The sequence below is a fragment of the Rhinichthys klamathensis genome, unplaced genomic scaffold (genome assembly GCF_029890125.1).
Source record: "Rhinichthys klamathensis goyatoka isolate OS25496 unplaced genomic scaffold, OSU_Roscu_1.1 h1tg000145l_1, whole genome shotgun sequence".
In the NCBI taxonomy this organism is placed as follows: Eukaryota; Metazoa; Chordata; class Actinopteri; order Cypriniformes; family Leuciscidae; genus Rhinichthys; species Rhinichthys klamathensis.
The window spans coordinates 720,957-734,726 of record NW_026606680.1 but is presented as its reverse complement, the minus strand read 5'-3'; the positions used below and the strand labels follow the sequence as shown (position 1 = coordinate 734,726).

Genomic DNA, 13,770 nt, shown 5'->3' with positions numbered 1-13,770 from the left:
TGCCACAAGACCCAACAGTCTCTCGAACTGTTTTACAGTGCGTGACTGGCCTAGTCTCAGCTCTTTTGTGGCTGTTAGGATAGCAGCTACACGAACGGGCGACAGAGTGGCCCGCATCGTCACTGAATCCCATACCACACCAAGGAAAGTGGTTCTCTGTACTGGAGAAAGCACACTCTTCTTGGCATTGAGCCTCAACCCCAACATCTGCATATGAGCGAGAACGACACCTCGGTGCCGAACCGCTAACTGTTCTGATTCCGCTAGAATCAGCCAGTCATCTATGCAATTCAGAATGCGTATACACTGCAGCCTGGCGGGGCCAGAGCTGCGTCTATACACTTCGTGAACGTGCGGGGTGATAGAGCTAGACCGAAAGGAAGTGCCTGATACTGGTGTTCTTTGCCCCAAAGAAAACCTCAGGAACCTCCTGTGCTGAGGGAGGATGGAGATATGGAAGTATACGTCTTTTAGATCTATCGTGACAAACCAGTCCTCGGATCTGATTTGAGTCACGATCTGTTTGAGTGTCAGCATCTTGGACTTGAGTTCCAGCACCAAACACTCCAACAGACGAAGATCTAGTATGTGACGCTGCTCTCCATCCTTTTTTGGAACAATGAGATAACGACTGTAAAGACCCGACGCAATGTCGGGTGAGTACACCTGCTCTATAGCTTTCTTTGCTAACAGGGCCTTTACCCCTTGCTCCATTACCAGAGAGATTACCATTACCCATAGAGATATATTTGGCAGTAGCTTCCGCGCTGCCAGAAAATCTACCAAGGGAACCAGCCCCTCGAGGCTGGCCTCTGGTGTAATAAAGACAGCCAGTTCGGGGACCTGAAACATACTGGCAGGAACCACCCGAACTGACTGTTTTCGAACCCCCCTCAGAGGGCGCGAGTCCGACGCAATGTCGAGTTGACGCTGCGCCAGAAGCTCGCTGGAGAACGCTGCGCCCCGAAGCACCAAGGGTGGCGGGGTTGGCAGAACGGTCCCCTGAGGGCACAGAGATGGAAAGGGCACCGTATAATGAGGTGTACACCATTCCACCCCGGTTGGGGCTGCCCTCACCGGTCTGACGCCGTGGCGCCAGACCTTTTCTTTTGAGCCGCAGCCTTCTCAGCATGAAGAACGGTCCTCGGATCCGGCTTCTGCTTTGAAGGCTTTGGCTGCTGTGTTGTGTATGAGAAACTAGCCGGCTGGAGCTGCTCACGCCCAGCAGCCCCAGTGGGTTGGACATAGCGAGGGAGAGATTATCTTGTATCTTTCTCCATGATTCCCATCAAATTGAGCCAGAGGTGTCTCTCAGTGACCACATTTCTTTGGCTGCCATCCCTGAGAGATAAATCTGAGGCCCGACGGAGTTCTCAAACCCCATCGGGCCAAACTCCCTCACTTCTGTCCAAATACCACAGCAGGTCAGCCTGATATGCTTGCAGCACTGCTATAGTGTGCAAGCAGGCTCGTGCTAGACCCACTGTCATATATGCTTTTCCCACTAGATTAAAAAATAGTTTTCTTTAATGGTTTAGTGAGAGAAGCCGACGCCTTCAGGGACGATACTGAACCGGGAGACATAGCTCGCAAGTGTCTGTTCTACCCGGGGTATTGCCCCATAGCCATTCTCTCTTAACCCCCAAATATCTGAACATACATGAATGTGGGGCTAAAAAATGAGTAAGGCTTTTTCCATGATCTAGACAGCTCGCTGTGCAGATCGGGAAAAATGGAAGGCCCCGTGATGGAGGTGGAAAAATAGAGGGAAGGAAACTCGTTCAATTTATTTTAAGGACGAGTGCCCCCTTATTTCTGCTGGCCATTAAATATTTAATTCATCTACAGCCTCAGTAAACACCTCCACCAGCTTATTATTATATATATATATATTTTTTTATATACATTCTTTATATATATACACTTTATTTTATATATAATATATAAACTATCATATATATATATATATATAGGCTATATATAATTCTCATACGCTGGGGAAGAGATGGCAAATCCACTTCCCCCATGATTGTGTACACTTTCAATGCCCAGCACATCTACCTCCTCGGAGGTAGAGCACTGAAGCATTGATTTCTCTCCCCGGGCGGAAGAGACCGCAGCGCGGGCTTCCGAGACCGGAGAGAGAGCACTGGATCCCTCGTGGAAAGGGAGGAGATAAGATCCGCGGACCTGTCTCCAAACCCGTAACGAGATCCTATTCGCGATCCACAGGAATGCATTCTTCGCGCTGCCTCGGCAGACGCGTGTCCTGCACCCCGAGGATCGCGAGCCTGGCCACTTTCCTCGAAAAGTGACAGGCGGGAGTGGAGCATGCGAAGCGAAAGCTTCTCACAATGTTGCAATCAGCCCCCTCGGAGGCTGATACCGCATGCTCCACTCCCAAACAAACTACACAAAGCTCGTGTGTGTCCCCACCCGTTAAATAACGCGGGCAGGGAGAAGCACAGAGTTTGTAAAGTTGTTTCGCCATAACTCTTCCCAATAATATCGAACAGACAACAATAAATAGACAGAGACAGAGTAACACAGATCGCTTGCTGAGACACAGAAGCTAATGCCGCGTTTCACCGGATGTGCTCTTATGCCTTCCTGGTCATGACGTCACCCGCCCGTGACGCTCATTCTTTCCATTGGACTAGTTGACATTGATGCTCAGACGCATTCACGCTGGGGGCGTTCCCAAAGCGTCAAGTGACGCATCGCGAGTTCCCTCGAAAGGGAACAATAGATGTGGTGTAGTTACCGAAAAAGTCAATCTGGAAATTGTACACTAATTTACTTTGATTTATTGAGTCAAAACGGATTTTGGCTGTAGCATGTCAAGAGCAAATATACAAATATTCCACAGCTCTGGAAGACCAAATAAATATTTATAATCAAGGGACAGTTAAAATGCTATAAAAAAAGGCTTTTTTTAAAAAAAAGTTCTCATTTGTTGCTAACCATCGCCAATGCATCAACCAGAAAGTTTAATGCAGGAAAATCTGATGCATATAGACTTAGTTTTAGTATATAGTTATAGTTTTCTTGAATAATGTTTGAAAGATTAACCTGGAAAAATGAGTACTAACATTAAGAATTAGGAATAATGGTGTAGAATAGATTATGTAAAATGGTACATAAAAACAAAAACAGTCCTATCTTCATTTAAAATAAAAAAATGGTTGGTTTAATTTTTATTGGTTACAAAAATTCACATCAATTTCTAATAATTCCTTAACCTCTGACTTAAGGAACCTCTGACTACAAGTAGGATAATGACTTCCGACTTGACACTGCTGTGTCTGTCTGTTGCAGCTCACTACTGTCTTTGCTTTTCTACACTATTGAAGACTTACAGTTTTATGGTGATGATACACAGGGCAACTTTTTGAGCAATGTTGATGGGCAATGTTGCCGTCAACAGGCAACCAGATGAGACACAGGGCCCACGACTGATCTAAATTATCCAGATAGAAATGTATTGCCCATTTTCAATGGGAAAGTGCCCAAGCAACAATCGCTCGGCAAGATTGCCCAGCAACATTGCTCAGAAAGTTGCCCTGTGTATCATCACCTTTAGTTAGTTGTGGTTCCAAAAATGTGCTTTGTGTGGATTTTTGTACTGTCCATTTCATTAAGAACTTTCTTTTTTTCACCTGCAGCCTTTTTCAATCATTTTTTTACATGGTCTATGTTTACTTGTCTTGTGAACTGCTGCATTTGAAATTGATCATGTAAACTAGTTGTTCAGCCCTTCGGTCTTGCATATTATGGTGGAGAAGGACAATTTCAAGTCCCTACTGATGTCTTTGTCTCATTTTAAATACCCTCCATCAATTTTCCAATAGAAATAGGCTCCTGAAACTCCAAGTCCTTCAAGTACAATTGCCCATGCAAATACTGCACTGCTTCTTTGGATAAACTAGTCTGCAAAATTACAATTTAGTCATTTTCTTCCTGTAGCTCATTAAGCAGAGCATGGCGCAAGCCATGTCAAGGTCATGGGTTAAATTCCCAGGGAAAGCAATAGCTGATCAAATGTGTACCTTGAATGCAATGTCAGTCACTTTCGACAAAATAATCTGCCAAATGTATAAATGTAATAATATAGTGTTTAAATATAAATGTTGTCCCCAGAGGAGCATTGCTTACCTGTAGGTGCATTAGTGATCCCATCCTGCCTGTCTTTTGAAAGGTGTGAATTTGCTTTAAACACGTTGATGTCTCTTGAATGTGTTAGAACTGTATTGTTCAGTTGACGGACGCAAGTCCATAAGCCAGTAACGTGTTTGTTCAGTCCGTCTTTAATTCGTTTGAGACTATCAGACATTGGTTCAAACCGTCCGCAAATGCCTTCAATGCCAGCCACCCGTCCATCAAGACCATTAAGCAAGCCATTCATTGTCCTCACTTGCTCTTGGCTTCGCCCAAAATCCACGTCTAGATTTTCCACCCGTTGCAGCAGAATTTCAAAAGTTATGGATTGATTGAGGTCTGGTACAGAGATCTCGGTCTTAATCTGCTGTGCAAGAGAGCCAACCTTGTCCTGCAGTTGCTGTGTATGCTTCTCCAAGACATCTAGGCGTTGGTCATGACCTAAAACTGTGGTCAGTAGCTGTGAAGTGCTGTTTTCATGTTGAACAGCATTTATTTTCTCTTCCAAGGCTATACTTTGATCTTCCATTTCCTTAAGTCTTTCCCTTCTTAGTTTCTCCTCAATATAGAGGCAATGTACCTCTGTACTCTTTTCCGCAAGACTAACCCTTGCCTCCAGAATATGCCCTTGTGCATCGATCTGTGCAAGGGTGGCATTCTGCTGCCTAATGGCATCTTTCAATATCTGCTGGGTGTCCTTGAGATTCTGGACCTCATAACTGTCCATCCCTGGGTCTTTTCCAATGGGAAGTTGGAGACGCAAGTCTTGGATCTCTTTGCGGAGTTCAGTCTCTTTAGAATCAAGGAGCTCGGCCAAGCTTAAGTAAGAGGTTTCTTGTTCCTCACACTGCTCCTGAACAGACAGTACTTTGTAGTCACATGCATTCTTCATGTCTGCTATTTTGATGTCCATTCCTTGAAGAAGCTCCTCACGAAGGGCAGAAAGCTTCTCATTGATGTATGCCTGACATGGACACTCATTGGTTGCAGCAGTTGAGGAGGGTTGAAGTGGTCCAGTACTGGCTGATTCTGTTAGTCGGTGCATCTGTCCATCAATGTTTTGGATCCTAATCTGCAGATCTTGGATACTATCAGTATTGGAACTGATTGTGTTGGAGAGCTGGGTAATGTGGTTTTGCAGTTCATCAGTATCTGATGATAAACGGAGGTCTGATGGCAACACAATGGTCTCAATTTCACCCGCCTTGACATCCTGTGGCTGTTGCAAATTCCCAAATGTGTTTAGAATGAATTTGGTAACATCTTCCTGTAAATCTAACCGTAAGTTTGCATTGGCTGACGTCATAGCTTGTAGGTCTAGTACTGTCTGAGAAAGACGCTCCACCTCTTCTTCTAATACCTGAACTCTGCGACTCTCGTGTTGGCGATCTCCATAACCTCCCAGTTGAGCGTTGTGATGCTCTTTCTGCCCAGGTTGAGACCATGGATGTGTCTCAGAGAACACTTCTGGTCCTAGAACAAACCAAAATTACATGCACTTATTAGGGGTGGAAATCACCTGAGGCCCCATGATACAATATTATCACGATACTTGAGCTAAGCTACGAGATTTGGGCATTCGTTAAGGTAGAGCTTATAGTTATAGTGAAGGGTAGGGTTAGTGGTTGGGGCGGGATAAGTGATCGTCAGCGCCACCTTTACTTTGGTGCTGATGCTGCTGCCCTGGCACTGCTGTCCTCAGACTGCTGTGAAATATTGTTCTGTGGTTCTGCAGTTAGATATATATCTCGCTGTCTTTTTCTATCAATCATGTTGTATTGTGAACGAGTGCGCTGTCAGTGTAGATATGGCATTATATAGACAGTTTTTTTTCTAATCACAAGCGAAAGTTTAGTTGCATTCAAGTTTAGTTGCATCCAAGCATGGACCCAGCAGTCCATGTTCAAAAACATGCGAGATTGCGCTTCCTTTACACACAACTCACTGTGCCCATGAGAGAGAGAGAGAGAGAGAGAGAGAGATGTGCTGTTTGTAAAATTCAGTCTGAAATAAATATTTCAAATTATTATTATTTCCCAAATTTTATCATTTGCCCAATTTTCAATTTTCTCTGTTCGAAATCTGCAAATTGCAGTTATTCGCGGAATTATCAACTTTACATGAGTTGTGCCTCGACACGGCACAGCGTGGATGAATCCAATGTTTGAGGAGAGTGTGTGGCTGTCAGTCACCACGCCGGTGTGCATACTGGCATTCAGAATCACAGATTATTCTTTTTGGAAGTATGACCAACATAATAATTTTCATCTGAACAAGTAAGTAACATCCACTTTTGTTCTAGTTCTGACCAACTAAGGGGAAAAAAACATTAACAAAACAAATTGTTAATGTTAACAACATCAGCATTGCGTGACTACATTTAATGCCCTTCCGATATTTATCCTTGTTTTCGCATGGGCCGGTTGCAGTCTCTTTTTTTCTGTAGCCACTCCGAAGTCTTTCTCATTTTACAACGGGTGATTCTCTAGTTGTCACTGGTGATTGTCGTTTGAACCTTTCTGGATCTGCCATCAAATTGATAAGTTTAATTATATCAAGTGCTGTGAGAAAAGGCTATAAATCTCCACCTTCAACATCCTCACATAGGCTACTAGCCGAGACTCCTTCTTTATGTGTACAGATGTGACGTAATGACACAAAAACATGCTCGAATTTCCCACGGAAATCCACCAGTACCACTGGAATTAAAAACACTAGTGCAATGCCCGTGCAAAATCTGTTTTTGTGTGTTTTTTAGTAATTGTTGGTTTGGTATGTTTGAGTAGCTGAATAGCCTAGGCCTAGCCTAGCCCTCAGTGTGAGAGGGGGAGTGGCCTCAGTGTGCCGTGTGAGAGGGGGAGTGACCACTCAGTGTGCAGTGTGAGAGGGGGAATGGCCACTCAGTGTGCAGTGTGAGAGGGGGAATGGCCACTCAGTGTGCAGTGTGAGAGGGGGAGAGGCCACTCAGTGTGCAGTGTGAGAGGCCACTCAGTGTGCAGTGTGAGAGGGGGAGTGGCCACTCAGTGTGCAGTGTGAGAGGGGGAATGGCCACTCAGTGTGCAGTGTGAGAGGGGGAATGGCCACTCAGTGTGCAGTGTGAGAGGGGGAGAGGCCACTCAGTGTGCAGTGTAGGAGCGGAAATGGCCACTCAGTGTGCAGTGTGAGAGGGGGAGTGGCCTTAGTGTGCAGTGTGAGAGAAGGAGAGGCCACTCAGTGTGCAGTGTGAGAGGGGGGAGGCCACTCAGTGTGCAGTGTGAGAGAAGGAGAGGCCACTCAGTGTGCAGTGTGAGAGGGGGGAGGCCACTCAGTGTGCAGTGTGAGAGGAGGAGAGGCCACTCAGTGTGCAGTGTGAGAGGAGGAGAGGCCACTCAGTGTGCAGTGTGAGAGGGGGGGAGGCCACTCAGTGTGCAGTGTGAGAGGGGGAGAGGCCACTCAGTTGTAGTGTGAGAGGGGGAGAGGCCACTCAGTGTGCAGTGTAGGAGCGGAAATGGCCACTCAGTGTGCAGTGTGAGAGGGGGAGTGGCCTTAGTGTGCAGTGTGAGAGGGGGAGTGGCCACTCAGTGTGCAGTGTAGGAGCGGAAATGGCCACTCAGTGTGCAGTGTGAGAGGGGGAGAGGCCACTCAGTGTGCAGTGTGAGAGGGGGAGAGGCCACTCAGTGTGCAGTGTGAGAGGAGGAGAGGCCACTCAGTGTGCAGTGTGAGAGGAGGAGAGGCCACTCAGTGTGCAGTGTGAGAGGGGGAGAGGCCACTCAGTGTGCAGTGTAGGAGCGGAAATGGCCACTCAGTGTGCAGTGTGAGAGGGGGAGTGGCCTTAGTGTGCAGTGTGAGAGGGGGAGTGGCCACTCAGTGTGCAGTGTAGGAGCGGAAATGGCCACTCAGTGTGCAGTGTGAGAGGGGGAGTGGCCTTAGTGTGCAGTGTGAGAGGGGGAGTGGCCACTCAGTGTGCAGTGTGAGAGGGGGAGTGGCCTTAGTGTGCAGTGTGAGAGGGGGAGAGGCCACTCAGTGTGCAGTGTAGGAGCGGAAATGGCCACTCAGTGTGCAGTGTGAGAGGGGGAGTGGCCTTAGTGTGCAGTGTGAGAGGGGGAGAGGCCACTCAGTGTGCAGTGTGAGAGGGGGAGAGGCCACTCAGTGTGCAGTGTGAGAGGTGGAGAGGCCACTCAGTTGTAGTGTGAGAGGGGGAGTGGTCAGCGGCTAGAGCGGCAAAAGCCAATGTGTGCTTCTTTTACCAATATATTTAACGATATCTTTTGCATTTCTAATCCAAACAACTTCAAACTGAACGTAAATGAACGTAAACAGTTGACAAAGAAAACGCATAATAGTATATTGGATCAGTGCAGCTCTTAAAGTGACAGTAGCCTAATATTCCTCCTGCCGTCTCTATAATAACGTTATCAAACAACAAAAGACAAAGAATATTCACTCGCTGTTCTTTACTAAATAACTTTTTTAATAAATAATCTGAATACCTGAAAATCATATCTTTGTTTAGTTCTATTTATTTGTGCGATTGCTAATTTATTTTTAATTTTTTAATAACTGAGTGTTCACTTGTCTTTATTAATGCTTAAAAAATCATATTAGTTAGGCTAGTTGTTTTTGCTATTGTATTTTTAAACCAGGCAAAAGTTCCTTGTGTAAGTGTTGTTTAGCCTGTTGATTTTTGTTCATGATATTCAGCTACAATGAAATGTTTTGCAGTAAGACTTAGAATAAATGTGAATGATATCCAAGTTAATAAGAATAGGAATCGATAAACAGAATCAAAATCATTATTATTCAAATGATACCCAACCCTATGTAATATAATCAACATTATTATGTCAACAGAACTCATCAAAATAACGTTTAGTTTAAAAAAACTAAAAAGGCCTAATTGAATTGCTTGCAACCATGGTTTAATTGAAGTTGTGGTAATTGGTCACCTGAATTACTTTTTATGAGTGTACTAATGTAGATTAAAGCTGCAGTCTGTAACTTTTTTTGTATTAAAAATGTACTACTACATTTATATAAGCGAGTACATCATGAATCCATATTCCAAACCGTGTTTTTGTCTTATCCTGAATCACAACGGTACACCTATAACAAGTGTTTATAAACGGACTGCAGCTTTAATCTACGTCTTATGCGGTTAATAAACAGAATATAATATAAATATTGGGACTATTTTAGACTGGGACGGGTCGTCCCACTGTGGAGTAGCCCAGTACCTGCGTGACTCGTCATAGACATAAACAGAGAGAAGTAGCTCGGGCTACAATGTTCTTCCACAAGAAGCATGCAGTTCTGTTTATTAACCACTACAGCGCCAAAAGTTATGGACTGCAGCTTTAGATATTGCTCATTTCATTTTTTTCAAATCCAAAGTAATTAAAAATACGTACCCAGTATACTTTGTTGTTGACTGTTGGCGGAAGGGGCATCTGGACGTGGTTCCTCAACAACTTTGGGTTTCTCTGGGGTAACTTTCAGCTCTGTACAGTCATGACCTTGATATCCTGGGCAACACCTCCATTCCAGTTCAGTCACTTGTTTGTAGCCTATTTTGTACATGGGTCTCAGGGGAGTATGATACCTAGAAAGACAGTTATGAATTGTGATGGTAAAAGCAGATATACGATTCAATTTAAACTATGAACTAAAAGTATGCACTTCACAGGTACCTGTAATACAATACACTGTTTTGGCCTCAGATTCCTACAGCAACGACAGAACAGTTTGCATGCTTTACTCGAACTTTTGCCATTGCGTTAGAGCTGGTTACGTTGTTGTCGCTTGCGAAACCAAATGGCGGCGCCGTGGGTGGAAACGTGCAGATTAAGGGGCGGTAATATTATAATAAGATCCTCTTCCTACGTCAGAAGGGGAGTGAAATCTGGTCTGCTTATTTTTTTTACATGCTTGCAGAGAAAGGCTTACCAAAACAAAGTTTTCACTTTTCATGTTTTCTGGGTTGGTAGATAGATGCACCGGGGACCCGATTATAGCACTTAAACACGGGAAAAGTCCGATTTTCATGATATGTCTTCTTTAAAGAAGTACACTTATTTTGATGTGTTGACTAACATACTAAAGCACATGTAAAGTTCTTGATTATAATTTTAACTGTAGTGTGTTATTTGATATTACATTTAAAGTTAATATATTTAAAATTTACTAACATACCAGTTTCAATATAAATTACATATTACGAATATTTCTGTTCATCATAAATGCTTGTCAGTACATTTGGCAATACACTTTAATATTACAATAGAAGCAATTATGAAAGTACATAAAAATTGTTCTTAAGTGGGTGGGTCAAAAACACTTTAAAGTTCAGCTAATGGCATTTAATATAAATTTAAACTATAATATATTTTCATTTAATTGCTATTCACATGCAATTAAAGTGTCTATGTCAGGTTAAATTTTTTTTTTAGATATATTAAATAAGGGTTAGATGTCTGAGTGAAAATGTAATTATCATTAAAATTATTACTGTAATTACCCTACAGTAAGCTTTATAGCCATTTCTGTCAAGATCATATTTTCACACGTAAGTTTAAAATATTCTAACTGACCCCCGAGCGTGAGTTTTTCAAGGTGACCGTTATACCTGCCACTTTAATGTTTCCATGGTGACACGTCATTGCTTGTCACGTGACACAGCGCAATCACAACACAGAGCTGAATGAATGATGATCTGCTTTTATGTCTTTCTTCCTTTTCTATTCAAAATATTCACAAATGTATTCGTTATAGCATGAAACACTGATATGTTTTTGTTGTTTAAACACCTTTATAACGATCGCGTTAGCTGAGCTGTATGCGCGATGGGCGGCGCCATTTTAGTTTGTTTCACAGTTCAGAGAATCGGATCTGTTGCTTCTCACGAAATACATGAAAGTAAGTGGCCAGTGAACTGGGAGAAGAATAGGGTAAAATGTAAAGCTACTTACACACTGTGTATCTGATATGAATAAAACGTTTTGTCTTATTATAATGGAAAGGAGCTTCCATAGACATCAGTGTGTATTTTACAAACTCAAAATCATTGTTTTGCTAGTTCTTATGTGTATTTAAATGTCTGAAACATAAAAATAAACATTATGTGGTTTAAAATTCTCAATAGTTGTGATATATGACAGCACTGAGTGTGTCCGTCTCTGGCTCAGCGCCAGCCAACGCGCGAAAGCACGTTTGAATTTAGCAGTTGATCACGTGATGCACCGACCGTTCTAATCACACCGGTGTGATCGTATGCTCCAGGGACCAGCCAAGACTGATCATACCGGTGTGAACGTACGCGTGAAAGGGTTAAAACACAGCTGAGCTGTGACGTCAGAAGAGGGAGTCGTGCCACAAACGTTCTATTCAAGTATGGGGAGTTTTGAGTCTGAGCAGATCCAAAATCCCCCTCAAAATCCCCCCACAGCCATACACTTTTGAGCTTCCCAGGCGTGAGACAGATGAGGAGGCAAACAGAAATTTAAATAATTCCTATCGAAGAAACATAAATATCTGGTGTGAAGATAACCAGTGGAGAGTTGGGCAGGTGCATATAGGCATAACTTAGAGGTGGAACGGTACATGTATACCGAAACGGTACGGGCGTCACGGTTCAGTGCATGAATACACGAGTATAAAAATAAATAAAACTCGCGTGCAAAATAATTAATGCGGAACTACTGTTAGATACGCGGGTGATTTAGGGACACATAATCTGTAGCTCCGCCTTAGCTCTAAAGCTCCGTGGCTATAATGAACAGGCTTCGATGTCAAGATTGCAATGCTGGAATATGTTGGTGTTGGTGTGTGTGTGTGTGTGTGTGTGTGAAGCAGCACTAAAGTAGAGAGAGAGAGACGCGCGAGAGAGAGAGAGAGAGAGAGAGAGAGAGAGAGAGAGAGAGAGAGAGAGAGAGAGAGAGAGAGAGAGAGAGAGAGAGAGAGACACGCGGGCGCGATCGAACAGTGGAAACATAAAAACGTCTCCGGTTACTTTCGTAACCTCGGTTCCCTGAAAGGCAAGGAACGAGACATTACGGATGTCGTATATGGGAACTCCTCTCCTCCTTCACTTCCGCTGAAATCTTATAGGCTAACGCCAGCAGAGCTGGCCAATTGACGCAAATATGCAAATACTGAACATGCAGTATAAATACAAATGCAGCGTCAATCCTTCTTTAGAATCGAACGAACGCTAAATCAATAGCGAACACGGCGGCGAGCGTAATGTCTCGTTCCTTGCCTTTCAGGGAACCGAGGTAACGAAAGTAACCGGAGACGTTCCCTATCAAGGCTACGGAACTTCGACATTACGGATGTCGTATATGGGAACTGTATAAAATCCCGCCGTGGCAGCATAAACAAACCACAGGCAACAGACCCAACATAAGACCGCCCCCCAGTATGCAAGCCTCCGATAGGCTGAGATTGGCCAATAGCGAACCTCTAACCTCTGATAGGCCCAAAGGGACCACTCACAAGCTCGCAAAACACTGCCAGAATTTGCATATCCCGAGCAGTATAACCGGGGAAGTTTGCACTAACTATCAGTCAGGGCAACGACAACCGTAAGAAGGCCAACGCAAGCGGTGACACAGTAAAACACAACACACAGAGCAGCTCATGAGCGCAGCGCAGAGAAGCTCTCATATACTGTGCAAAAAAATCAACTCACCGAAAGTACACGAGACGCTACAGAGGGCAAGTCCAGCTTATAAAATCTGGCAAACGTGTTCTGAGAAGACCAGCCAGCCGCAAGACATAAATCCTGAATGGACATACCCTTAGTCCAAGCCCATGAAGAAGCCACCGCCCTAGTCGAATGAGCTCTGACGTTAAGGGGGCATTCCTGCCCCTGGCAAACATAAGCCAAAACAATAGCGTCCACGATCCAGTGAGCAAGCCTCTGCTTAGAGACCCCCCGTCCCTTGTTGCACCCACCAAAGCACACAAACAGCTGGTCCGATTGTCAAAAAGCGGCCGAGCGAGAAATGTATTCCCGGAGCGCTCTGACTGGGCAAATAGCACTCTGAGCATCCGAACCCAGGGAGGACGATGGCTCAGCAGACAAAGCAGGCAGAGAAACGATCTGCGCTCTGAACGGGGTATTGAGCGACTTAGGGACATAGCCCGGCCTCGGCCTGAGGGTTACATTACGGTTTCCCGGTCCAAAGCGAATACAGTCATCACTCACAGAGAAAGCCTGTAAATCCCCAACTCGCTTCGCCGAAGCAAGAGCGAGAAGCAGTGCCGTTTTGACCGAAAGCTCCTTAATAGCGATAGAAGCTAAAGGCTCAAAGGGCGGGCGCGACAGAGCCTCCAAGACCAATGCTAAATCCCACGGCGGTACCGAAGGCGGACGCGCAGGGCATAATCTCCTAGCCCCTTTGAGGAACCGTGTCACCGACACATGTCTACCGATAGACTGTCCGTCAACAGGGGGGTGGAACGCCGCAATAGCAGCCACATACACCTTCAGAGTGGATGGCAGGCTCCCTTCATCCATCTTGTGCTGCAGGAAGCGTAAAATAACCGACACAGAGCAGTTCGCTGGGTCTGTACCGCCATCCTGGCACCATTTAGAGAAAACACCCCACTTCAGAGCGTATAGGCGCCTGGTGG

General features: G+C 44.7%; 1 protein-coding gene across 1 annotated transcript in view; it reads right to left on the bottom strand.

Moving 5' to 3' along the window:
- The window catches only part of emilin2b (elastin microfibril interfacer 2b), a 33,146-nt gene that overhangs the window by 11,430 nt on the left and 7,946 nt on the right, over window positions 1-13,770 (bottom strand). Inside the window, exons 3-4 of the mRNA XM_056257846.1 lie at window positions 9,546-9,736; window positions 4,156-5,631 (exon numbers count right to left, since the gene is read on the bottom strand). Coding sequence (XP_056113821.1) covers window positions 4,156-5,631; window positions 9,546-9,736 — 1,667 coding nt within the window. The remainder of the gene's footprint in view (window positions 1-4,155; window positions 5,632-9,545; window positions 9,737-13,770) is intronic.